General features: G+C 34.6%; 1 protein-coding gene across 1 annotated transcript in view; it reads left to right on the top strand.

Moving 5' to 3' along the window:
• LOC123210809 overlaps positions 1-24,012 on the top strand; it is a 38,741-nt gene that overhangs the window by 371 nt on the left and 14,358 nt on the right. Inside the window, 42 exon segments of the mRNA XM_044629297.1 lie at positions 800-903; positions 1,671-1,805; positions 1,911-1,961; positions 2,704-2,798; positions 2,875-2,992; positions 3,437-3,538; positions 3,644-3,832; positions 3,920-4,080; positions 5,131-5,301; positions 5,659-5,751; positions 5,851-6,175; positions 6,264-6,368; positions 6,468-6,563; positions 7,213-7,280; positions 10,055-10,175; positions 10,254-10,466; positions 10,565-10,768; positions 10,904-11,013; positions 11,789-11,885; positions 11,998-12,096; positions 13,576-13,740; positions 13,827-13,901; positions 13,985-14,123; positions 14,126-14,475; positions 14,555-14,893; positions 14,992-15,123; positions 15,345-15,458; positions 15,533-15,717; positions 15,809-15,917; positions 16,290-16,433; positions 16,517-16,804; positions 17,333-17,983; positions 18,107-18,298; positions 19,253-19,356; positions 19,672-19,961; positions 20,065-20,100; positions 20,103-20,148; positions 20,239-20,577; positions 21,011-21,367; positions 21,458-21,947; positions 22,529-22,692; positions 23,775-23,937. Of these exon segments, the coding sequence (XP_044485232.1) occupies positions 800-903; positions 1,671-1,805; positions 1,911-1,961; positions 2,704-2,798; positions 2,875-2,992; positions 3,437-3,538; positions 3,644-3,832; positions 3,920-4,080; positions 5,131-5,301; positions 5,659-5,751; positions 5,851-6,175; positions 6,264-6,368; positions 6,468-6,563; positions 7,213-7,280; positions 10,055-10,175; positions 10,254-10,466; positions 10,565-10,768; positions 10,904-11,013; positions 11,789-11,885; positions 11,998-12,096; positions 13,576-13,740; positions 13,827-13,901; positions 13,985-14,123; positions 14,126-14,475; positions 14,555-14,893; positions 14,992-15,123; positions 15,345-15,458; positions 15,533-15,717; positions 15,809-15,917; positions 16,290-16,433; positions 16,517-16,804; positions 17,333-17,983; positions 18,107-18,298; positions 19,253-19,356; positions 19,672-19,961; positions 20,065-20,100; positions 20,103-20,148; positions 20,239-20,577; positions 21,011-21,367; positions 21,458-21,947; positions 22,529-22,692; positions 23,775-23,937 (7,529 nt within the window).

Below are 24,012 nucleotides of genomic sequence, written 5' to 3' on the forward strand. Positions count from 1 at the left end.
ACTTTTTAATTTCATTTTCAACTTTTGTTTAAATACAACTGTTTCTACTTAAGTTTCCAGTGTGCTACTTGTTTGAAGATGAACTTTTCTGAAAGTAAGTTGGTTCTAGTTGGTCGGGTGAGTGAGATTATTTTTTTGATTGTGCATAAGTGACGTTGTTTCAGTGGTAAATTTGATGCCGAAATTGATTCTTAGTGAATTCAATTCTGGTAACAACCAGGCTTAGACGGAGACAAGTATTAAGATTGGAAATAAGACTAATATAATGGTATTTGAAATGTAATATGTAGGATGTTTCGGTTTCATTTTGCAAATATATATTATTTATGGTCTTATAAACTTACTTAAGATTGTAAGTGATTCAAATTTGTATGTTCAACCTTATTTCTATTGAACTGTTCCTTCTCTTGTTCCTAGCATGGTGTAGAGACCTTTCAGGAAAAAAAAAAAAAAAAGAAAAGAAAAAAACTAATTAAATTGATGCATATAATTTCAAACATCTAACTCTATAGCAAGAAAATCCGTCATGTTTTGTCATGGATTATGACGTGGTGAATATTTTGACGTGAGAATCATAGTACTATGTGGGTAAGTTCCACCTTTGTGGCTGTAATTTGATGGAGTTAAGATTGCCAGCCGTATTAGGTGAGCTCTAATTTTATGTTATAATACCGATTGATGTATCGCTGTCTAAATGTAAATGACCTATTTATTCCAGAATTTTGAAATTCCATCATATTATGTTTTCTCTATATATTTACGGTTTTTATTAGTTTTTTCTTTTCTAAATGTAAAACAGGTGATGTAGAGCTAAAAAATATGCAGCTGAAGCCAGAGGCTCTTAATGCATTAAAGTTGCCCGTGAAAGTTAAGGCAGGATTTCTTGGATCAGTCAAACTCAAGGTTGGAGTCTTAAAATTTTTGTCCATTAGGCACAAATGCAATTGTGACGCAGATGTAGTTTGAATATTAACTTAATATATTATAGGAACAATTTACCCTTTTTTTTTTTTGTTCTTACTCTGTTTGACATGATGAACAGTATTATATTGACTTAAAAGTATTAATCTGAATAAAATAGCTGACATTTTGTCAGGATTTGATATGTGGGCATCCACCTTTTCTTTTAGTTTTTTTATTTTTACTTTTTATCCTTGTATCTGCTACACTTGTTATGTATGAAATCCATCTATTTGGAGCTGCAGTTCGGAATTCATTGAAACACAGATGGAAGAGTAGCATATGCATGTTGTGATGAGATGGGAGAGTGGAGTGGGTTTGGTGCATTATGTGGTACTTTTTAATGTTCTATGAGAAAATGGGTCCATATTATTTGACAATTTGGAGTAAGTCCTTAAGAGTCGTCTAGGTAGACCCAAGTAGACATCTTTCTATCTTTTTTAAAGATTTTTTTTTTTTGATTCTGATATAATCATGCTAGACATTTCTGGCAGACTGGCCATTTGCTTAGGATTACTTAATTTTGAAGTAAGGAGCAATACCAAAAAGTTTATGGATGAGATTTGCAAGTTTGAAGAGACTGGCTTTGTAGTATTTCCATTGCTCAACTCTAACTTATGGGACAGATGTTTTGTTTATTGGTGAATTTCACTTATCTTCTTACTACCATGAATATTTCTTCAGAGATCTGTGATCTATTTTGGTTTCAGGTCCCGTGGAGCAGGCTAGGCCAAGATCCTGTTTTAGTTTATTTGGATCGAATTTTTTTACTAGCTGAACCTGAAACTCAAGTTGAAAGATGCAGTGAGGATGCTGTCCAAGAAGCTAAGAAAAGTCGAGTACGGGTAAGACAGGGTGAGCCTTGTGTATCTTGACATTGGTGACGACAATTATGATATGTTTGGGTGAAGAATTAATTTTGTGCTTATATTTTTTTTTTTGGGTGAAAGGAAATGGAAATGAGAATGTTGGAGAGAGCACAACAAATGAAATCAGAAATGGTATGCTTAACATGATTCTTTTTGGAGATGAATGTACCATAGCAATATTAATTTTCTGATCATGTTACTGCACTTTTTTAGATTTATTTTAAAAGAATGCAAATTTTCTTGTTTAGATGAAAAAAATACTTCACTTTGTGTTCCATGATTTGTAGTCCTGGCTTTAGTATCCCATGATTCAAATTCTAGGTTCTTTTATGATCGGTTAGACTTAAGACTAATTGCTTCACTTTGGTGATTTTCATAAAACACTTCAAATATTCAATGCTAGCCTAAAAATCATTACTTTGATTTTTGTCTACGAGTAACACTACATGTATAAATAAATTTTACTAACTAATCTATACAATTTGATGTGATAGCATATAATTGAGTGATTTTAAAGTAAGAGAAAAAATAAACTATTACATCACCCAATCACATGCTGCCATTTTAGTTTATACGGATAAATTGATAAGATTTGTTTGTATACATAGTTTTATTCTTTGTCTACATATATCCGAAGCAAGCTACTTTGACTTGGCAAATTCTATGGATTAGAAGTATCTTTCTTTTTGATTTTTTTCCCCAGATATTAATACATAAAACTGAATACTTGTAAGAATTGAAAATCTGATAGGGTAACTCCTTTGAATTTGGACTATTACTTTTTTGGCCCTTCCACTTCCTATTATTTTCATTCTTCTTATGTTGCATGATTTGTGCACCTTGTTTAAACCTGCTGTTGTTTATTTTTTTGAAGAATAAATCTTGGTTGGGATCTCTTATCAACACAATAATTGGGAACTTGAAACTTTCAGTGTCAAATATCCATATCAGATATGAGGATGTCGAGAGGTAAGGAAGACACTGAATTTTGATTGCATAATCATCATTCGACTTATGTTGAAGGTGCTTTGACTTGTTTTTGTAGTAACCCCAACCATCCATTTGCTGCTGGTGTAACCTTGGAGAAACTCTCAGCTGTGACAGTTGATGATAGTGGGAAGGAGACTTTTGTTACAGGGGGTGCGTTAGACCATATACAGAAGGTTAATATTTTCACACACACACACACACACACACATATATATATATCTATTTGCAATTTTAATTTGTGGAAAAGTATTTTAATACATTTCAATTTGTGGAGGTTTCCACAAAATGACTTTGCTGCATCTTTTAAATTGTTTAAGATTATTTGGGAAGTAAGTTTTCTGATCATATGTTTCAGTGACAGTGCCATTTTGTCCTTCCTTCAAAACCTTAGAGTTGATTCAAATGATGTGTGTATTCCAGCTTGTGTACATGGGGATGGATCTCTTACTGTAATTAGCTGTGGGAAAATCACTGTTTAACTGAAGAAATGGAGAAAACAAACCTCTTCATTTCCCTTGATGTGCTGTGCTTGGATAAATGCTTTTTTATTCTCTGCTTGGGTTATGTTTTTATAATTATTTTTCGGTAAGTAATGTTTTTATTTCTCATTGTTTCAGTCAGTGGAACTTAATCAACTTGCCATTTATCTAGATTCTGATATAACACCATGGAGTTTGGACAAGCCATGGGAGGATTTGCTTCCTTCTGAGTGGGTTCAGGTATTTTCTTGTCTGTTCTTTTAATGATAGTATCACTTTTTTTTCTCTTATTGTTTATTTTTATTCTCTCCTAGTCATATTCATACCAGTTTCCTTGAGCTTCAGCTTTTCAGATTTGGTACAAAAAATGGCAAACCAGCGGATAGTCTTATGAAATCCCACACCTACATTCTACAACCTGTGACTGGGAATGCAAAGTACTGGAAACTGCATGCAAATGAATTGGCTAATGGTGGTCAGCCTCTACAAAAAGCATCTGTCAACTTGGATGATGTTACACTTTGTTTGTCCAGGGTATTTTCTTATATTCCATTCCATGCTTCAACCTTGAGGGTGATTGTTTTCAAACGGTTTTGATTTGCTTAAATATCTTGTTTACAGAATGGGTACGGAGATATTCTGAAATTAGCTGATAATTTTGCTGCCTTTAATCAACGCTTGAAATATGCCCATTATCGTCCGCTAGAGTCAGTGAAATCGGACCCAAGGTCTTGGTGGAAATATGCATTTAAAGCTGTTTCTGACCAGATAAAGAAGGCAAGGTAGTTAAATCAGTAAATCTTCTTTATTTTCTTTGGTATGGGATTTCTATTTTGTATCCTATGCTAGAAAATAGACTAGGATGACGAACCCTTGTGAACCTCTTTCATGCTGGACTCTCATATTTGCTAGAATAGTTTCAATTTCAAAAATCCAATTATCCATTTTAAACACTGATAGAAAGTGTGTCCATGATTAGTTTCAAATTGTACAGCGGAGATGTAAATAGAATTACCCTTTTTGATTCTTCAGAAATCTATATAATTTCTTTCGAGTGTTTAAGAAGAAATTAATATTTTTATAGTGTAGAGGACATTGCTTAAGTAATACTCTTGATACATTTGAATACCAAAATCAGAACTTTCTTGACCCTGAGCTGAAAATTTTATTAGCCCTTTATTTTGGATAAGATCTTCAAAAAATTAGTGTGATGGTTTCCCTTTATTTTTTTTAATTTTATTTTCTCTCTATTAATTTTTTTCCTTTCTTGATGGCGTGTAAGAAATGGATATACCTTATGTTCTTGCCTGAATCTAATATAATGCAATTACAGGCCTGGCCTTTACATGTCACTGATGGAATTAGTATTGTGTGCCTTCAGAATGTCTTATTGTGATCATCATCATTTTCCTCTTTCTTCTGTTGGTTTTATCTCTAGTTTTCTTCTTTATCTCGTGGTTTGTGTCATGTTTAAAGATTTTAATCTTGCATGTTGGGTTTCTGTCTCTTGACCTCTTTGATGAAACTAAATCTATGAAACAAAGGCAATCAGTAAGTGCTTTAAGTCTCCTAACATCAGTTGTCATGCTTACTGTGCTGGGCTATGGACTTTTTGTTCAACGGCTTTTGTGAAAAATGTGCGACTGTCTTTGTGTTTGTATCTTTCTTTCCTTCTAATGCTAGAAGAAAGTATGGTCTGTGATTAAACACTTGCTGTTTCATATACTTTTTTGTTTGGGCTTGGTGGTTGGTGTGGGTGCCTTGTGGTGTAACATTTATTTAGGAATTTGTTATTGAGTTTTCATTTGTAAAGAATGATGTCCTTGTGGCAGCGGGAAATTGTCATGGGAGCAGGTTCTTAGGTATGCAAGCTTACGCAAGAGATATATTTCGCTGTATGCTTCTCTGCTTAAATCTGACAGCAGTCGATCAGTAGTGGATGACAACAAAGAAATTGAGGAACTTGATCGTGGACTTGATATTGAACTCATATTGCAATGGAGGTATTATTTTTGTTATAAATTTACATCTTAGTTTAATAATTTGATTGTTGCTTCTAAAGGAACTAGATTTTAAGATTTCCCTTTTAATTGCTCTGGTAAGGGTAGATGTGCTGGTTTTATGCCTGAATTTTATGTTTCAAAACCTCATGTTCATGTTGGGAGAACAATAAGTATGTAGAGAGCAATTATATTCATACATCTAAGTAAGCATGTACAAATATTTTTAGGATAGTTCTTTTTTTCCGGCTCTTTGTGAATACTTGCGTTACATTGTGCACATGTACATAGTTGCAATGCATGTACAAGTTACTAGATCTTTCTTCTTAAGATTAATTTCTTCTAACTTATGTTGTTCAGGATGTTGGCTCACAAGTTTGTTGAACAGTCAATGGGATCAGACAATCGATTGAAGAAACCAAAGACTAAAAAATCTTGGTGGTCATTTGGATGGTGAAAAATTTACCTTGAGAATGATTCTCTTGATTCATCTATCATTTATATGTATTTGGTGATGCTGTGGTGTTTTCAATGATTTTGATTTATTTTCAGGAATAACCAATCTGCTGAAGATGAAAGTGAACCACTTCATTTCAGTGAGGAAGACTGGGCCCAGTTAAATAAAATCATAGGATATAAGGAGGTTGATGATGGACATTCATTGATAATCAATGAGAAATTGGATACTCTGCATACTTCCCTGGAGATTCATATGAAACATAATGCTTCAAAGCTTTTGGACGGTGTTTTGGAGTGTCTAGCTGAGTTATCATGTAAAGACCTTGACTGCTCCATTAAGCTTTATCCGGAGACAAAAGTTTTTGACATGAAATTGGGATCGTATCAGCTATCATCACCAAATGGCCTCCTTGCTGAGGTTTGATTTAATATTTAAAGATTTTCATTCTCAATACATTTGTATGGAGCTCCAGAGGCACCCTAAAATTTTTCTGTAATCCATGTAGAGTGCTACAACTGCAGATTCTTTAGTTGGACTCTTCTGCTACAAGCCTTTTGATTCAAAAGTGGATTGGAGCTTGGCTGTTAAAGCTTCTCCATGTTACATGACTGTATGCTTCTACCCTTGATAGTCTTGCGTTGGAGCTAGTTTTAGAGAAATTATGATTTTATTGCTATGGTTATTTATTGATTACATATCCTTTGACCAGTATTTGAAGGATTCCATTGATGAAATGATCAATTTTTTTGAAAGCAATACTGCTGTTAGTCAAACCATAGCGTTGGAAACTGCAGCTGCTGTGCAGGTTTATTCTACTTGTGCATTTTCTTTGTGTTATATTTGAATAGTGGCATCAGGTGCTAGCCATATTACCATAATTGAGCATACATGTATATTTAATTTGAGATGATAACTTGGATTCTAGATTCATTTGGGAATACACATAAATGTGGATAATTGTAATTGCAAAGTTGGGTTGTAAATGTGGGAAAAAATGTTTTACAAACATATCAACCTTCAATCAAACGATTACATCTATAGGAAAAAAATCATCTTTTTTGATTGCAAAAATTCACAATAGATACTTGGAGCTGCAATTGTTTTAAGAATCTTGAATCATTTTAGAGTTATGTAATCATGTACAATTTCTATTCTTTTTACTGTATTTTTCGTTCTGTAAAAGAATGTCTTAATTCATGCTGTGAGATATGTATACTGCATTGTTAGCCTACTGCCCTGCACCAGAACAGATACAAACAACTAGGTTGCAATATCCAGGATATGTAAACAGTTGGTGCAGTTTTGTTGAATCAAATAAAAAAAAGGCTTGGAGGTCATCTTACTTTTGTTCATTATATCTCACTTAAAGATATTGGTTCTCTATTTAATAAGTGTGGGCATCTTTGGTCTATGTATTCAATGGTTTGCTGATGTTCTCTTCATTTGCATTTTAGATGACTATTGATGGAGTCAAGCGCACAGCTCAGCAACAAGTATACAGAGCTTTGAAGGACCATACCAGGTTTTTTATTTTAGCTTTGATTTTCTACTGGTGAAATTTATCAATTTGGGTCATGAAATTCAATTGGTGTTCTAGATAGTGGAATACGATCTCCTCCTTTGTTTTGGTTTTGGATAGTTTCAGTATTATGTGAGCGATTGAATGCCATTGAGAAAAGTTGGTTTCCTTTTACACTTTAGGCTTATAGAACCCTTCTAGAATCTAGAATTAGATCCAATTAAGCTAAATGGGTATAAAAACAGGAAGTCAATACTTGTCTATTTACTCAATTACTTCCTTAGAAATTAGCTAAATGAAATATAGGATAAATGAAAAATCTGAGGAGGAAACAAATCACGCTAGATACTCCAACTTCTCTACACTTCCCCATAAGTTGGTTTGAAGATGTCTATGCCAATTATTGATTGAAATTGTTGTCTTGAAAGTCATCAAGTAGGCTAGCTAATTGGTTCTTTGACAAAACAAACAATGTGCAGATGAGACCGCTTTCCAACTGTCTTCTGAATGAAGGGTTTGTCAATTTCTGCATGTTTTCTATCATGCTGTATGAGATTGGATTGTGAGCAATATTTGTGGTGGCTATATTGACAAATTGGAGTTTTATAGGCTTTCATCTGTTACTTTAAGCTGCTTCAGTAGTCACTTTAGTGATATCAATCCACAAATTATTTTTGCCATAGATCTGAATTCTGCCTTTACATGTGAAATAACAACCACATGTAGCCTTTTACTTCTGTGTGTTACCATATTGACATAAAACAAATACAATACCTGGGGTGTATCTTCTATCAATTACTGAACTTGCTTGGTTGCATTGGTGTAAGCTTCTACTCCTAAGTGGTTTTTTATAACAAACCTTTTCCAAGAGTCCTTTTAAGTACCTTAAGATCATTTCAATTTTGAATTTTCTCATAAATACCCATTTATTACTTATTGCTTTCTTTTTTTTTTTTTTTTAAATTTTAATTTTAATTGATATGCTAGGAAACAAGAGGATATGTATTGATGATAAAAAAATAGTTATAACAATGGACTTGGGGGAATTTAATTGGTAACCTCATCTCAATTGAGTTCAATGAAGAAAAGTGAAGAATCTTGGAACTCTTTTGAGACCTTGGCCCAAGGAGAAGCTAAAAATCAAATCTTTTCCCGTTAATAGCTAACTCCACCTAATTTTTCTTCAAACGTTCAAGCATTCATCCTTTCAAAACATGCCATGGTGGAGATGAGTGCAAGATAGACAACTTTCTTTTACAATATTATCTATATTTACTCTACTGTGAGCCAAAGTCCAAGCAAAAACTTGAATTTTAGTTGAAATTTTAGCCTTCCAAATCTAAATGAATTACTTAAAAGTTTTATGATATTCTTCTCTTAAAATTCTAGTACAAGATTTACATGAGTAATTCCTAAAACTCTCAACTCCTATGCTGTTGTATTTTTTGCTCATTGATGAGAACTCGACGTAGAATTTGCTTCATTTCAGAAAGTTTTCAAATTTTCTGGCAAAGTTGAAACACCAGTCCCAGTGGAGATTAATGGAAGGTGTATAGTTTTAGGAGTGCTCACACTAGAAAGATTAGTGGTAAAAGACTTTGAATGATAAATTAAGTTGATAAAGACAAATTAGGGAAGGTGTTGACTACAAGATGTACCATCTTGTTAAATGCTATTGGCACATAAAATTAGATATAGGTTTTTGGATAGGAGAATTATATTTGGACTAACGTGAATTTGTTTTTGAGAGTCTTGAGGGAGGTGTTTGGCTGTTTCATTTCTTCTGGAGTATAACAGTTGCTATCTCCCATTTTCTTTTCTATTCTTGGCCTCACAACTTTCTTTTCTTATATTTTCTTTAGATTGCTCATCCTCACAAGTTTGTTCTTTCGTAGACATTGGTAAAGATGTTATTGGTATATTCTCCCCTCACAGTTTTTGGACCATATCTCCTGATTGGTTTTGGGTACACATAGGCATAGAAAATATCGGTACTGGAAACGATAACAATAATGGTAGTTGATCTTTAATCTTACTCCCTCTAAATAGAAGCTAAGTTTATTTTCAAAGTAGGTGAGATCAATTGTCACAAACAATTTACGTGTCGCTATGTGGAAGTACTTTGACCCCTTTTGCATGGTAGACTGATGCATTTTAGATTTAATTTGCTTTTATTGTGGTTATAGTCATGGTCAAAGGCAATATACCTAAATACTTTTGGTTGAGGAGAAAGAAACAGAGATTTAGATGTGGGATAACATTATTTTAGGCAATTTATAGGTGTTTCAAGATTTATAAGTCGAGTTGGCATCATTGATTAAATAGGTTGCTTTCAAAACAACCTTTCCCCAAATAATGTTTCTTTTACCTATGATAATTGGGTCTAGCTATAAGCTATAACTAACTCTCAAACTTGTACCCAACCACATACACAGTAACAGCCCAACAACTTGGTGATGTAAGACATTCAATTTCTAACATTGAAATAAATTATGCCAACTTTTCCAGCTTCTCTACAAATACTATTTGGGCCTTATGTATAAGCTAAGATTGTAGTCAAGTGGCTACTTAACATGCTATAAAAACCAGTTCAATAAAGTGGTCTTATATTCAAAACCTTTTTCAGTCTTTTTTGCTTTACCACCTGTCTAATATAAATTGCTTGTCCATGGTGAGTGTATGCAATTGATGAAGAAGATATCATTTGAATTATCAAGGCTGGTAAATTTGTTATAACCATGTGGTGGTACATTTGATCAAAATAGACCTGGTTTTAGGTTTATGCTGAATTTGGACATTGCTGCTCCCAAGATTACAATTCCAACTGAATTTCGTCCAGATGACTCTCATTCATCAAAGCTTATGCTTGACTTGGGAAACTTGGTTATCCGTTCACGGGTTAGTGCACAAACTTGATCCTGATTTTCTTCAAAACACATATCTGAACTTCATGTAGGACATGTATTTTGTTTGTAGGATGACTATGACTGCAAATCTTGCAAGGAGTTGGATTTGTATTTGCAATTTGATTTGGTTCTGAGTGATGTATCTGCTTTTCTGGTTGATGGTGACTATCATTGGGATCATAGCCAAACCCCCTTAAATGGGTCTTCTGCTTCTAACCTGAGGATTGGTGCTAATTTTTTACCTGTTGTTGATAAGTGTGGGGTCATCTTAAAGCTTCAACAGGTAGAATTGTGGTCATTTAACCATTAATTTGTCATGTAGGTATATGTGGGCGAGTCTCTAGTTACATGACTAGTGAATCTTATTTGTATGATATGCAGATCAGGTTGGAGAGCCCATCATACCCTTCCACAAAACTTGCTTTACGGTTGCCATCATTACAGATTCACTTTTCCCCAGCCCGGTATCATCGATTGATGCAAATAGTGAAAATATTTCAGGAAGAGGATAGTGAGAAGTCCAATCTTGTTCGCCCTTGGGAAAATGCTGATTTTGAAGGGTGGTTGTCTCTACTTACTCGGAAGGTTGCTCTTCACCCTTCTATCTCATTTTTTCTTTGTGCTCGTATGTTATTCAACATTTTGGTAATTTTCTAATATTCTAACTCCTCAATTTTCCTTTTTCTTTTGTAAAATTTTTTTTTAATTTTAATATGATAGGGTGTGGGAAATAGGGAAGCAGTTTGGCAGCGGCGATACTTCTCCTTAGTTGGACCTTATCTCTATGTACTAGAGAGCCCCGCTGCTAAATCTTATAAGCAATATCTCAGGTTCATACATCAACTTTTCCTAATTGAGTAGTTATTTGTCATGTCTCAATACTAAGTAATTCAGTAAATTGAACAAATGAAAATGCATTGTTAGTGGAATAAATATGCTGTTTTTAGAAATTGAAGTTCACTTATTTTTAATATATTTGGTGATACTATTTTTTTTATTTTTCCTGATTTTAGATATTATATGGTATTTCCCATGCCCACTTGTTATTGTCTTGAGTCGACAAAATTTAAACTGACAATAGTGGCTCTGAAAATAATAATTAAAAAAAACCTGCAAGGCAGTGAAAGCAAGAAAGTTTCCGTGGCCAGAATAAGATGTTAAGGGTTTAATGTGCTTAATTATTACAGTGATATTCCTAAAAAAAGAAATTTATAGTAGTTGCCCATGCTAATTTTTTTTATTGTCTAGACTATCTTCTCCAGTAATGTGTTTAGTTGTTTGTATAATTTGCTTATTGTGTTTAGAAACTTATTTTTGAAACAAAGAATGTCAATTGTAACGGGAAGTACTGGCACTGAAATGAAATAAGTAACTTTGGGAGCTTGAAAACGAGTAAGTTTATGTAGGGATGATAATAGTATTTCAAGGATATTTATGTGCTTTATTGTTAGATTTTGATATCCTAAAAAAAGTCTTATGTGTGCATGTGTGTGTAAATTGGAATTCCTCCATCTGTCTGAATAAACAGTATTACTTGTTAACCTGGTGCATAATGCTTTATTCATATATGATGTCATTAATTATTTGTACTTGCTTGCTCTGTAGCTTACGAGGGAAACACATATATCATGTCCCAGCAGGGTTGGTTGGTGATGTGGATTATGTATTAGCTGTTTGTGATCCTGCACGATCCAATAGCAAGGTTTAGTTATTGCTGTGTTTCTCCAATTTGAAGATTCTTGGATCAAGTTAGATGCCATTTAACTTTGCGGAGCTATATTTAATAACATGATATGGTTATCTTTTGTCATTAGATTGTGGAAGATGTAAATGCGCTAATACTACGGTTCGATTCTGATGATTCAAGAAAAACTTGGAAAAGTCGACTGCAAGGGGCTATATATAGTGCTTCGGTACATTCTTCTTGGTGCTGAATTCATTTTTACATTTTTTTAATCTTGAATGATTCCCGTTGCTATAGTTTTCTGCAATATGTCAATAATCTCAACTGAAGGCTATTTGATGGGTACATAATGAGATATGTCTTCTCATATGTACTTGCTCTGTTCTAGGTTTAAAAAGGGTTAATGTTGCTTTGTGTTTAATGTTAAGTCATTGCCTTTTCTTTTTCTTCTTCTCCCTCCATTCTTAGTTCTGGTTCCTTTTTTAATATTTTATCTTTTAAATGTGGAAGTCTTTAGGAGGTTTTCTATATTTCCATTTTTTATGGAATATGTTATTTTTAGACCATGTTTTCTGATGAGGTTTCTCATTCCCAATTTGGGATTATTAAATCATATAATGTTCTTGTATAATATTCCTCTTAAGGTGAAGAAGCATTCTGCATATGTGACCTGGTTATGTGGCTTGCTTTTAATTGCAAACTGGTACTGATAAATATTGTTTGGTTCTCCATATCTGAAACTTTAATCAGCGTCTATGTCCAAAAGAATAGATATAAAGCAAATTTGCAGAAATATGTCTAACATAATGCAGATGTTTGAATAATTATTTTCTTGGTTACTGATTCAAGTGAGCTTACGATCTTGTTGTCTGGTACCTTATGAAAGGATTTGATAAGGAATTTTTAAGGGTGGAGAACACCTGAAGTGGTTCAAGTTTGATGATATACTGTTGATTAAATAAATTGAATGTTTTTACTAGATAGTCTACTATCTTCTTGTTCTCCAATTTTTGTATGAAAAATTGAAGTTGCTTCTTGTTTTTGAGAAAAGACAAATGAACTCATATTCACGATAGAAAAATATACATGTAACCTAGGTTACAGAAGCTGGCAACATATGCTGCAGCGTACTGGGAAAGAAGAGAAGAAAAATATAAATGAAAGGGTCTGGAGCAGTTCATCTTAAGAAACTGTCATTTCATTTTCGCCTTATACTGAGAGATTTCTTGACTTTTCCTATCTATTCAGAGAGTTATAAACTGGAGGTTATTTTTGAACCCTACAACCTTCTATTTAGGCAACCTGTATGATACATTATCCGAAGTGGTTGAGGGTAGTATAACCCTTGACTTCTTGGTTGAAATCAAAGACTTTAACCAGCGAGCCCAAGCCTTGGGTTCACTTTAAAGACTGCTAATTTTGAAGGTCTAATGACAATAGATATGTGAATAGACTACTCTGCTTTGTGTGTGAATTGTGACCGGAAGTTCTGGATAGTCCGCTTTTACCTATAGCTTCTGCAGCCTGCGGTAAATATTTTGCTTCTTGGCTGATATGTGGCTGTGTTATTTGAAATGATATACTGTAGGACAACTAGCATTGATGCAAAGGCGGCAATTTATCTAATTGAAGATCTTTACTTCTGTTAGTTAATTTTTCTAATAGTATAGAATTAGAGCTTAACTTCTCATACTTGATGTTGGTGCAGGGTGCTGCTCCTATCTCTAGTTTGTCTGAAACTTCGTCAGATTCTGAGAACTCAGAGGTAGAACTGACTGACAACCATGATGCAATCGGGATCTCAAAGATAGAGAAGGTGTTTATAACTGGTGCTCTTGATGAACTGAAAATCTGCTTCAATTATAGCCAGCAGGTAGCCTGGAATATATTTTTATGTCCTAGAATTACCTCTCAGTAAAACTTGCTTAGAAATCTGAGAAGTGTGTTACTTTTCACTAGCATGATCATAGTTTCGTGAAGGTTCTTCTCGCTGAAGAGACTCAACTATTTGAATTCCGAGCAATAGGTGGCCAGGTAAAGATTGGTAATAGACTATGTTTATGTGAATGGATATTTTTATGTTTCTCTCATTAACATATTTATTTCCCTGAAAACAGGTTCAACTTTCATTAAGAGGAAATGACATGTTTATTGGTACTGTTTTGAAATCTTTGGAAATTGAAGATTTAGTTTCCTTCAGTGGAGCATCTCGGCCCTTTTACCTGGCAAGATCATTCATTGGGAGCACAGATGCACATTTATTTTTGATGACACAGAGTTTCAGAATATTGACAATAATAATCCTACTCCAAGTGAAGGAGATGATAAATTCTACGAGGCACCCGAAAATTTGCTTGATTCTGTAGATCTCACATTAACTTCACCACAAAACATATCCAAATACCTAAGTTCTCAAAATTTGCTTTCATCTGAAAACTTGTCATTTAAGACACCTAGTTTTAGACATATTGCTGGTTTACTCCCTGATGATGCCCTTCAAAATAGGATGGAAGACACTGTTCTGACAGAAACATTGGATACTTTTGTGAAAGCTCAAATTGTTATCTATGATCAAAATTCTCCTCTATATGATAATATTGATAGGAGGGTGGGTATCTTCCTGTGTTTGAATTGCATTTTCATTTATGTTCTTATATGACAAGTGATTTCATAAATGATTGTTTCAGGTGACAGTTAGTCTGGCTACCTTATCATTTTTCTGTCGCAGACCTACAATTCTTGCAATTATGGAATTTGTTAAAGCTATCAATATTGAAGATGACAGCTGCGAATCTTTCAGTGATAGTTCTTTGACAGCTGTTGATAATTCTTCTAAAGAAGATGTTGGGGGTCAACAGTTAATGGCTGTTGAGGAGCCTGTTGTTAAAAGTCTGCTTGGAATGGGGAAATCCAGGGTTATTTTTAATTTAACATTAAATATGGCCCTAGCTCAAATTGTTCTGATGAATGAGAATGAAACTAAGCTTGCTACTTTGTCACAGGATAATCTGCTTACTGATATTAAGGTTTTCCCTCTTTATCTCTTCTACACTAATTGTCCATAAGTTCAGCTTTACACGAAGTCTATTTTCTATGTGCCTATCAAGTTTCTTTTATTTTTTAGGTGTTCCCATCCTCTTTCAGTATAAAGGCTTCACTGGGAAATCTGATGATAAGTGATGACAGTCTTCCTGCCAGTCATATGTATTTCTGGATGTGTGATATGAGAAATCCAGGAGGAAGTTCATTTGTTGAGGTACTTCATGTGGCAGCATTTTTTTTTTTTACAATTTTAATTGTGCTACCACTATGTGTTGGTGACTTTTTTTTCAACCTGTTTAGTAAGCAGCTTTGAACCGTGTGAGGCTTTGAATTTATGATAAAAATTTTATTGATTTTATTTATCTCTTAAGATTTATATATATTTCTGTAAAATCATGTTTGTTTTTATGAACAGTTTTTTTGATTAATTTGCAGTTGGTTTTTACTTCATTTAGTATCGATGATGAAGACTATAAAGGTTATGAGTATTGCCTTTTTGGGCAGCTTTCAGAAGTACGCATTGTTTATTTGAATCGCTTTGTCCAGGAGGTAACCAAACCTTAAATGCTTAATCATCAATCAAAATTTATTTGTTTCTCATAGATCTGAAATCTGATATGCAGGTTGTTAGTTACTTTATGGGTCTTGTTCCCAACAGTTCAAAGGGTGTTGTCAAATTAAAAGATCAAGCCACAAATTCAGAGAAATGGTTTACAACTAGTGAAATTGAAGGATCACCTGCTATGAAATTGGATCTATCACTTAGAAAGCCAATAATTTTAATGCCTCGGAGAACAGACAGCCTTGAGTATGGTTATTGCACATAACTTTATTTCATAATTAGTCCCTTAAATCACGTGACATATTTAATTTTACTTATTTGACTTTTGCTTTGACAGTTATTTGAAGCTTGATGTGGTTCATATAACAGTTCAAAACACCTTTCAGTGGTTGTCTGGCAGTAAAAGTGACCTGAATGCTGTTCATTTGGAAATATTGACAATTCTGGTGAGAATTATTGCCTGGCTGTCTGCTGCAGATTTACTAGATGGATTCAGGAATTTGGTTATAATTGGCTTTCTGCTAGACTCATTTTTGTTTGTCAGTTTGGAGAATTGGTGGAAGCTACTGGTAGTGTACTGATTAGGATACTGAGCTTTACATTGTTTAGTAGAAAAAAATTGGTCTGCCCCACTTTTTTCTTATCTTGTTATTAAGATAGTTAAACATTATCTACTTGAAGTCTTTGACTTGGTATCACAAGTTTTCAACATCATTTTTTATAATAATTTTTTTCCATCCCCATAATTCATTTCTAGACTACTATTTCTGCTTTACTTCCTGTACAATTTGCTTGCTAACTTCCTTTTATGGATATAGGTCGAGGACATCAATCTAAATGTTGGTACTGGATCAGAATTAGGTGAAAGCATAATTCAAGATGTGAAGGGGGTTTCTATAGTTATTCAGAGGTCACTTAGAGACTTGTTGCATCAATTACCAAGTACTGAAGCTGTAATCAAGGTATGGCATTGCTTTTGTCTAGAGCTTATGTCTCAAGTGAAGGGCATTTAGATGTGTATTTACTTTTCGCTGGAAATTTTCAGGTAGAGGAACTGAAAGCAGCTCTGTCGAACCAAGAATACCAGATAATTACTGAATGTGCTCTGTCCAATATTTCTGAGACTCCTCATAATGTGCCTATGTTGAAAAATAGTTCTCTGGTATCTTCAGAAGATGTTATTGAATCTGTTGCACCTCAAGTTCCATCTGTTGAACCTGAAACTCCAGAGAGAGATATCTGGGTTTCAATCAAAGTCTCTGTTGCCATTAATATGGTTGAATTGTGCTTACATTCCGGGGTAGCAAGAGATGCATCTTTGGCCTCTGTGCAGGTACATCTTCATTTACTTACCTGTGTAGACACTTGGTTTATCCAGCCTTTCTTTGAGGAATGTAGGTGCAGTAGTTCTTAATGGTTGGGTTGAGTGGTTAAGATTTTTGTCATACAGCCTAGGGAATAGGGTTCCACTCCTTAGAAGCTACTTGGGGCAGTGAATTCCACAAATTGATTGATTACTGAGGGTAGGATCTAATAGTGAACTTTTAAGATAGGTCCGGGAAGTATTCTGAAATTCAATGTTTGGTTTTGTTACTTGTCTCTAGAAGTTTGATGCATTTCTATTTTAGGACAGTGCATGTGGCATATAAGAAATTTGGAACATTCTTACTTTTGGCATTCCGTCTCCTAAGTTCTGATACTAGTATTTGAGAAAAAAATGAGGGAATTTATAAAATTAGGAAGTTCTTGATGAAACTTCAAAGAATATTGATTTATCTGATCCTTTTGCCCTCACCCCTTGAAAAGTGATACTATCTAGTGGTGCTGGTATAATAGTCTGGTCTTGTAATCTGTCATGCAGATCAGTGGTGCATGGCTTCTCTACAAGTCCAATACGTTGGGTGAAGGTTTTCTGTCAGCGACACTTAAGGGTTTCAGTGTTATAGATAATCGTGAGGGAACTGCAGAAGAATTTAGGTTGGCGATAGGAAAGCCTGAGAACATTAGTTATGGTGGTCCACACTCAGTGACTGTTGAAGAGAACCAGAACATACTTGATGCAAATATAACAAAAGGGATTGATGTTAAACCAGTTACTACAATGCTTATTCTTGATGCTAGATTTGGACAGAGCACATCAAATGTTTCAGTAAGTCTCCAGAGGCCACAACTACTGGTGGCACTTGATTTCCTTCTTGCAGTTGTTGAGTTTTTTGTTCCAACTGTTGGTGGTTTGCTGTCCAATGATGAGGATAAGAGCTATGCACAAAAAGTTGATGCAATCATTTTGGATCAGCCAATTTACAGCCAACCCTCTGCTGAACTCTCACTATCTCCTCAGAGACCTCTTATTGTTGATGATGAAAGATTCAATCATTTCATTTATGATGGAAAAGGAGGAATATTATACTTAAAAGACAGGCAGGGATTCAATCTCTTGCAACCTAGTATGGAGGCTATAATACATGTTGGAAGTGGAAAAAGGTTGCAATTCAAAAATGTTGTCATCAAGGTGTCAATTATATCCCTGAAGCAATTTTATTCTTCATTAGTTTGGATATGGAAAATAACTTATTTTCCTGGAACACTATAGATTTCAGAGGGTTTCTTTTTAATATTTTCTTCTGGTGAACAGAATGGGTTATACTTGGACTCTTGTATTCTTCTTGGAGCCAACAGTAGCTATTCTGCTTTGAAAGATGATGGGGTCTTCTTGGAGGGCGGGGCTGAAGATCCTCACCTGGACAATTCAAGAGAAAGTGCGAATAATTTACCATCTGAAAACCCTGCAAGTGAAAGATCTATGGAGTTTATCATTGAGTTACAGGTCAAGTGTTGGCTTCTGGGTGGCCCCCTTGGCTTTTTTAATACTTTGTCTCAGTTACTCTCTATCTTTGCCTTTTCGTTATCTTTGTTATCTGTAAGTTTGATTGATCTTCTAGGTCAAGTAGTTACCTAGTGAAAATTATAAATTCCAATTTTAAATAACCTTAAATATGGATTGAAGAAATTATGTATTTCTTACATTGTGGAAAGAATTTGATTCTTTCAACATGTCTAATTCTTCTTTAAATCCTTTGGGCATAGATGAACCGTTCAAATATTTCATGCAAGGAATGTTTCAAAATGGCACTGTTTAATGATTACTTTGACTAAGTGTTTGGCTATTCTGTTGTCTTGAATTGCTGGAAATGATGATACTCTATGCATTTTAGTGATGGCTTGAGGCCCTTCTGGTCACCTTACTTAATGTTTTGCACTATCAAAATGTAGGACAACAAAATGAAACCTGGCTTTTGTAAGTATTTAAAAAGATTTAATTTTTGGGTTGGTGGACTTAAGTAATGATTGGTAATGGCTTGTCTATTGGGGCTTGTAGTTCATTTTGTTGTATCCTTGGTCTATGGTTGATCAGATGGCATTTTGTTTCCCTAAGAAATGACCCAAGCCCAACCACTGGTATGAAAGAACATATAAATCCATTTTGGTCATTGTGGGCAGGGTTGGCCTATTCTAGATGTGCTTGCCTGACTATTTAATAAAATTCTTGAGTTTTCTTGTACAGTTCATGAGTGGCTTTGGACATGATATAGTAAATGATGTTACAGATGTCTTAACATTCTTGTCTTCAGTTCATTGTCTGCAACTGTGTTATCCATGTTTCATTAATACAAGTGTTTTTATTCAGTCCTAGAGAATTTCACTTGTAAACATGATCGGTCAACATTGATTGTGGTGTATTTTATTGCTGTTCATTTGTAACTGGGATGACTATTTGCAGGCAATTGCTCCAGAGTTGACCTTTTATAATACATCCAAGGATGTGAAGGAATCACCGACACTCTTGAATAAACTTTTGCATGCCCAGTTGGATGCTTTTAGCAGGTTAATATTTCTTTAATTGCAGTTGATTCCATCATCTTGATATGAACAGTTGGAATGATGATGTGTACTACTCAAGTTTCAATGCAGTTTCATGTGTTGCTGAATTTAGAGGTTTTGGATGTGTAGGATTTTTAAATTTTTGATAGTTTGATTACCTTGATTTTATCCTTCTGTTGGTGTACTATGTGTTGTATTGAGAGGAATACTGGTTTGCACTTAAAGGTTGATTTTTATTTTCTTATTTTTCTTGCGGTGTATGATATATGAAATGGAATAATTGGAAAATGACATTTGGTGTGCTTATGCTGCTACCAGACTTGTTATGAGGGGTGATACCCTTGAAATGACTGCAAATGTGCTTGGTTTAATGATGGAGAGTAATGGAATCAGAATTTTGGAGCCTTTTGACACCTCCATAAAGTATTCCAATGCATCTGGGAAGACCAATATACACATATCTGTTTCAGATATATTCATGAATTTTTCATTCAGCATTTTGAGTCTATTTTTGGCTGTTGAGGAGGATATTTTGGCCTTTCTAAGGATGACATCCAAGAAAATGACAGTGTTCTGTTCGGAATTCGACAAAGTTGGGACTATTAGAAGTACGCAAAGATTTACCTGGTTTCTTATCTTTCTTTCTGTTAATTGTTGGGAGATGTGAACTAAATAGAATAATGTCACTTGATATTCTGTTCAACTTTGCAGATTCTTCCAGTGACCAAGTATATGCCTTCTGGAAACCCGTGCACCCCCTGGGTTTGCTGTTCTTGGTGACTGTCTGACTCCAATGTCTGTAAAAAATTCCTGACAATCTCTTCTTGAGGTCTGCTTTTATAATCTTTCCTTTGAATGTCCGTAATAACTGTCTATATGTTACAGGGACAAGCCTCCTACAAAAGGAGTTCTTGCTGTAAATACCAACTTTGCCAGAGTCAAAAGACCAGTATCATTTAAACTAATTTGGCCACCTTTAGCTTCTGGGGTCATTTCTGATGAAGGTGTATCGAATTATGATTCATTACGAAATGTGGTACCTGCTGAAGGGGATAGTTACTGTTCTGTTTGGTTCCCTGTAGCACCTAAAGGTTATGTTGCATTGGGCTGCATTGTTTCTCCTGGAACAACACCACCGCCACTAACTTCTGCTTTCTGCATCTTGGCTTCTTTAGTATCCCCTTGTTCTCTGAGAGATTGTATCACCATCAACTCTACCAATCTGTATGTTCGAAGAACTCTCAGCTGATAATTTCATTTTAATCACGATATACAAACACACAAATATATGCATCTATATATGTGTATGGGTACTTTTTTAGTAGACAATTCTGCCCAACTATAAATGTCGCAACTTATGTGCATGCAACAGCTTGATTAATCAACTTTTGCTTTTGAGAACTTGTAGTTGATTGTTATTATTCTTGTAATAAGACTTCTTCATTATTATTTGACTTACAAGGTGAGCAATCTAAGAAACGTTCTGATGATGGTTAAGTTTTTTTTTTTGGTTTTATTTCTGTACTTTTGGAAGGTATGATGTCTGTAACATTTGTGTGCATGAGTATGAGATTATAGTCCTTTGGTGGATATGAAATCTCAGTCAGTTTAATGGGGATGTTGTGTGTTTGATTTATATGTTTGTGTCAATGTGCAGATCTGAGTCAAGTTTTGGGTTTTGGCGAGTGGATAATTCTGTTGGAACTTTCTTGCCAGCAGATCCGTTGACTTATAGCTTATCAGGTAGGGCATATGAACTGCATCATATAATTTTTGGGCTTCTAGAAGTATCTCCAAAAGCATTTGAGCACTCGGTTGCCCAGGCTTCTAGTGATGTTCAAGATAGGCCATTGGAAAAGTCTGCAATTCCAAACTCTGGTAGGCGTTTTGAAGCAGTTGCTAGTTTTCACTTGATTTGGTGGAATAGGGGCTCAAACTCAAAGAAGAAATTATCCATATGGCGCCCAATAGTTCCTGAGGGTATGGTGTATTTTGGTGATATTGCTGTTAAAGGGTAAGTAACATTTAATAGTATATTCCTTATGATTTGTTTTCTGTTTCATTGATATAAAAATTATCCTCTGATGATTTATGTAATATTTAGGTATGAACTGCCTAATACATGCGTCGTACTTAATGATACCGGAGATGAAGATCTCTTCAAAACTCCTTTGGATTTCCAACTTGTTGGAAATGTTAAGAAGCGAAGGGGAATGGAGAACATTTCTTTTTGGCTTCCTCAAGCACCCCCAGGTTTTGTTTCTTTAGGTTGCATTGCATGTAAGAGCACACCCAAATGTAATGATTTCAGCTCCTTAAGATGCATACGTAGTGATATGGTTACTGGAGATCACTTTTTGGAAGAGAGTGTGTGGGATACTTCTGATGCAAAGCTGAGAGGAGAGCAGTTTAGCATATGGACTGTTGGTAATGAGTTGGGAACCTTTATTGTCCGTGGTGGTTCCAAGAGACCTCCTAGAAGGTTTGCCTTAAAGCTAGCAGATCAGAATTTTCCAAGTGGTTCAGATGATACTGTCATTGATGCTGAAATTGGAACTTTTTCTGCTGCACTTTTTGATGACTATGGTGGCTTGGTAAGAAATCTTTTTGCAAATTGCTTGTACAAAGCAATTAGCTGATTGTTAAGCCACCTATTCTTGATTAGACTGATGTTGGTCTGAGCAAAAACCTGATAAGGAGATATATTTGTATGAATAAATCGAGGATGAATATGGTAAAGTGTGATTTTGTGCTTAAGCTGTCTGGAAGTTCTTGCAGGCTTTATTGACCTGTTCTTCTTACCCCTTTTCTTTCTTTCTTTATTGTTCTCCACTTCTCACTGCATTTATCTCATTAAAACTTTTACCCCTTATTCAAGTTCCAAGGTTTGTGTTGAGTGTTAAAATTGCTAATTGTATGCTCCAGGATAATAGTTTTTCTCCTGCAGTTAAAGCTATTCTTTTTTTGCTGTGATCTATAAACTTGTTGATTATTAGCTGAATATTATTTTCATGTTTAGTTTTGTTTTTCTTGTGGTTTGAACACTGTACTAATTTTGTTAGAGTGGTGACTAAGAGTCACATCTTACATTCTTGTGTATCACTTTTGTGCATGTGCTTGAAATTTATTCTTCCTTGATTTCATTCCCTGAATTTTCTCCCTTTTTTTTTGGTAGATGGTTCCCTTGTTTAACATATCGCTAAGTGGAATTGGGTTTAGTTTGCATGGGAGACCTCACTACTTGAATTCCACAGTCAGCTTCTGTTTGGCTGCAAGATCATACAATGATAAATATGAAGCTTGGGAGCCTCTTGTTGAGCCAGTTGATGGATTTTTAAGGTAATTTATAGTACCATTTTACAAGAGAAAGATATGAGCGATAAATGAATTCCCTCTTCTTTGGCTTTTAATTATGTAATTCAAAGAATTTTAACTTATCTTTTATAAGAGAAAATCAGTGACACCAAAGTTTTCTCTTTGTTTTATATGCCAGTTTTTCAAAAACCTTTTTGTACCTTGTAGAAAATTTTCATATCTAAATAGCCTTGATGCTCATATACTTGATTTTCAGTAGAATTAAAGTCCTCTGACCATTTGTTCCTTCACTGTCCAATGGCTTTACAATTATGGGCAAAAGTTTGTAGCAAAAACAATCTTGTTTTGATTTACTTATGGAGAACTTTACTTCTTTGGTAGGCCAAGACTTTCAGAAACTGTGTGGTTCTTGTAATTTTCTGCGTTAGTTGGGGTGAAAGAAATAATAGGATTTCGAAGATAGTGGGGGAGAAGAAACTTAAATTTTTTGGCATCTCTTTGGGCTTCTATCGCAAAAGACATGTGGACACCTCTTGTTTTTTTATCCATCTGAATTTTTTAGTAGTATGATGATTGTGGTTTTTTAAGGATTTGTTACTGTCTGTATTGTGGGATTCCTTTTGAACAGGCTCCGATCCTCTATGTGAAACTATGGTCTCTGTTTAGATGGGTTATTTTTATGATAGTGATTTCTGTTCTACTATCTAATTTTTTTTCATTAATATGCACTGCTATGTTTCCTAAAAAATAGTACAACTTTGTTCCTCCTAAAGAGAAAGGAGCATGTTTGGAATATATAAAACATGTTGTGGTTGTGAAGTCTTGATTTTGGAAATTTGGAAATGGTTGAGTTCATTGATGACACATGGAAATGATGATTTCCATATGTTGATGGGAGGAGGAACTCATTGATGTGTTTTCTTATGATTTCAATATATCACTTGCAACTGTGTTTGCAATCAGTATCTCAATTGAACAGGAGGCCTGTATTCTTGTCAACCTTGCTTTCTCATCAACTTTCCTTTCTTTTTATGCTCTGGCTCCTCCTGATCTGTCAATTTATCATAGAAATTTCAGTTTTATGCTGATATCTAATTTGATACCAGGCATCAGTATGATCTCAAGGCACCAGGTGCAGCGTCTCAGTTACGCCTTACTTCCACCAGGGATCTGAACTTGAATGTCTCAGTATCTAATGTTAATATGATAATCCAAGCCTATGCAAGCTGGAACAATCTTAATCATGTCCACGCGTACTATAAAACAAGGGTAAATTTCTTCTTAAATTGATATGTACGATTTTAAAAAAAATTAGTGTTGCATCTATTGGCTTGTCTAACATCT

The sequence above is a fragment of the Mangifera indica genome, chromosome 3, assembly GCF_011075055.1.
Source record: "Mangifera indica cultivar Alphonso chromosome 3, CATAS_Mindica_2.1, whole genome shotgun sequence".
Classification (NCBI taxonomy): Eukaryota; Viridiplantae; Streptophyta; class Magnoliopsida; order Sapindales; family Anacardiaceae; genus Mangifera; species Mangifera indica.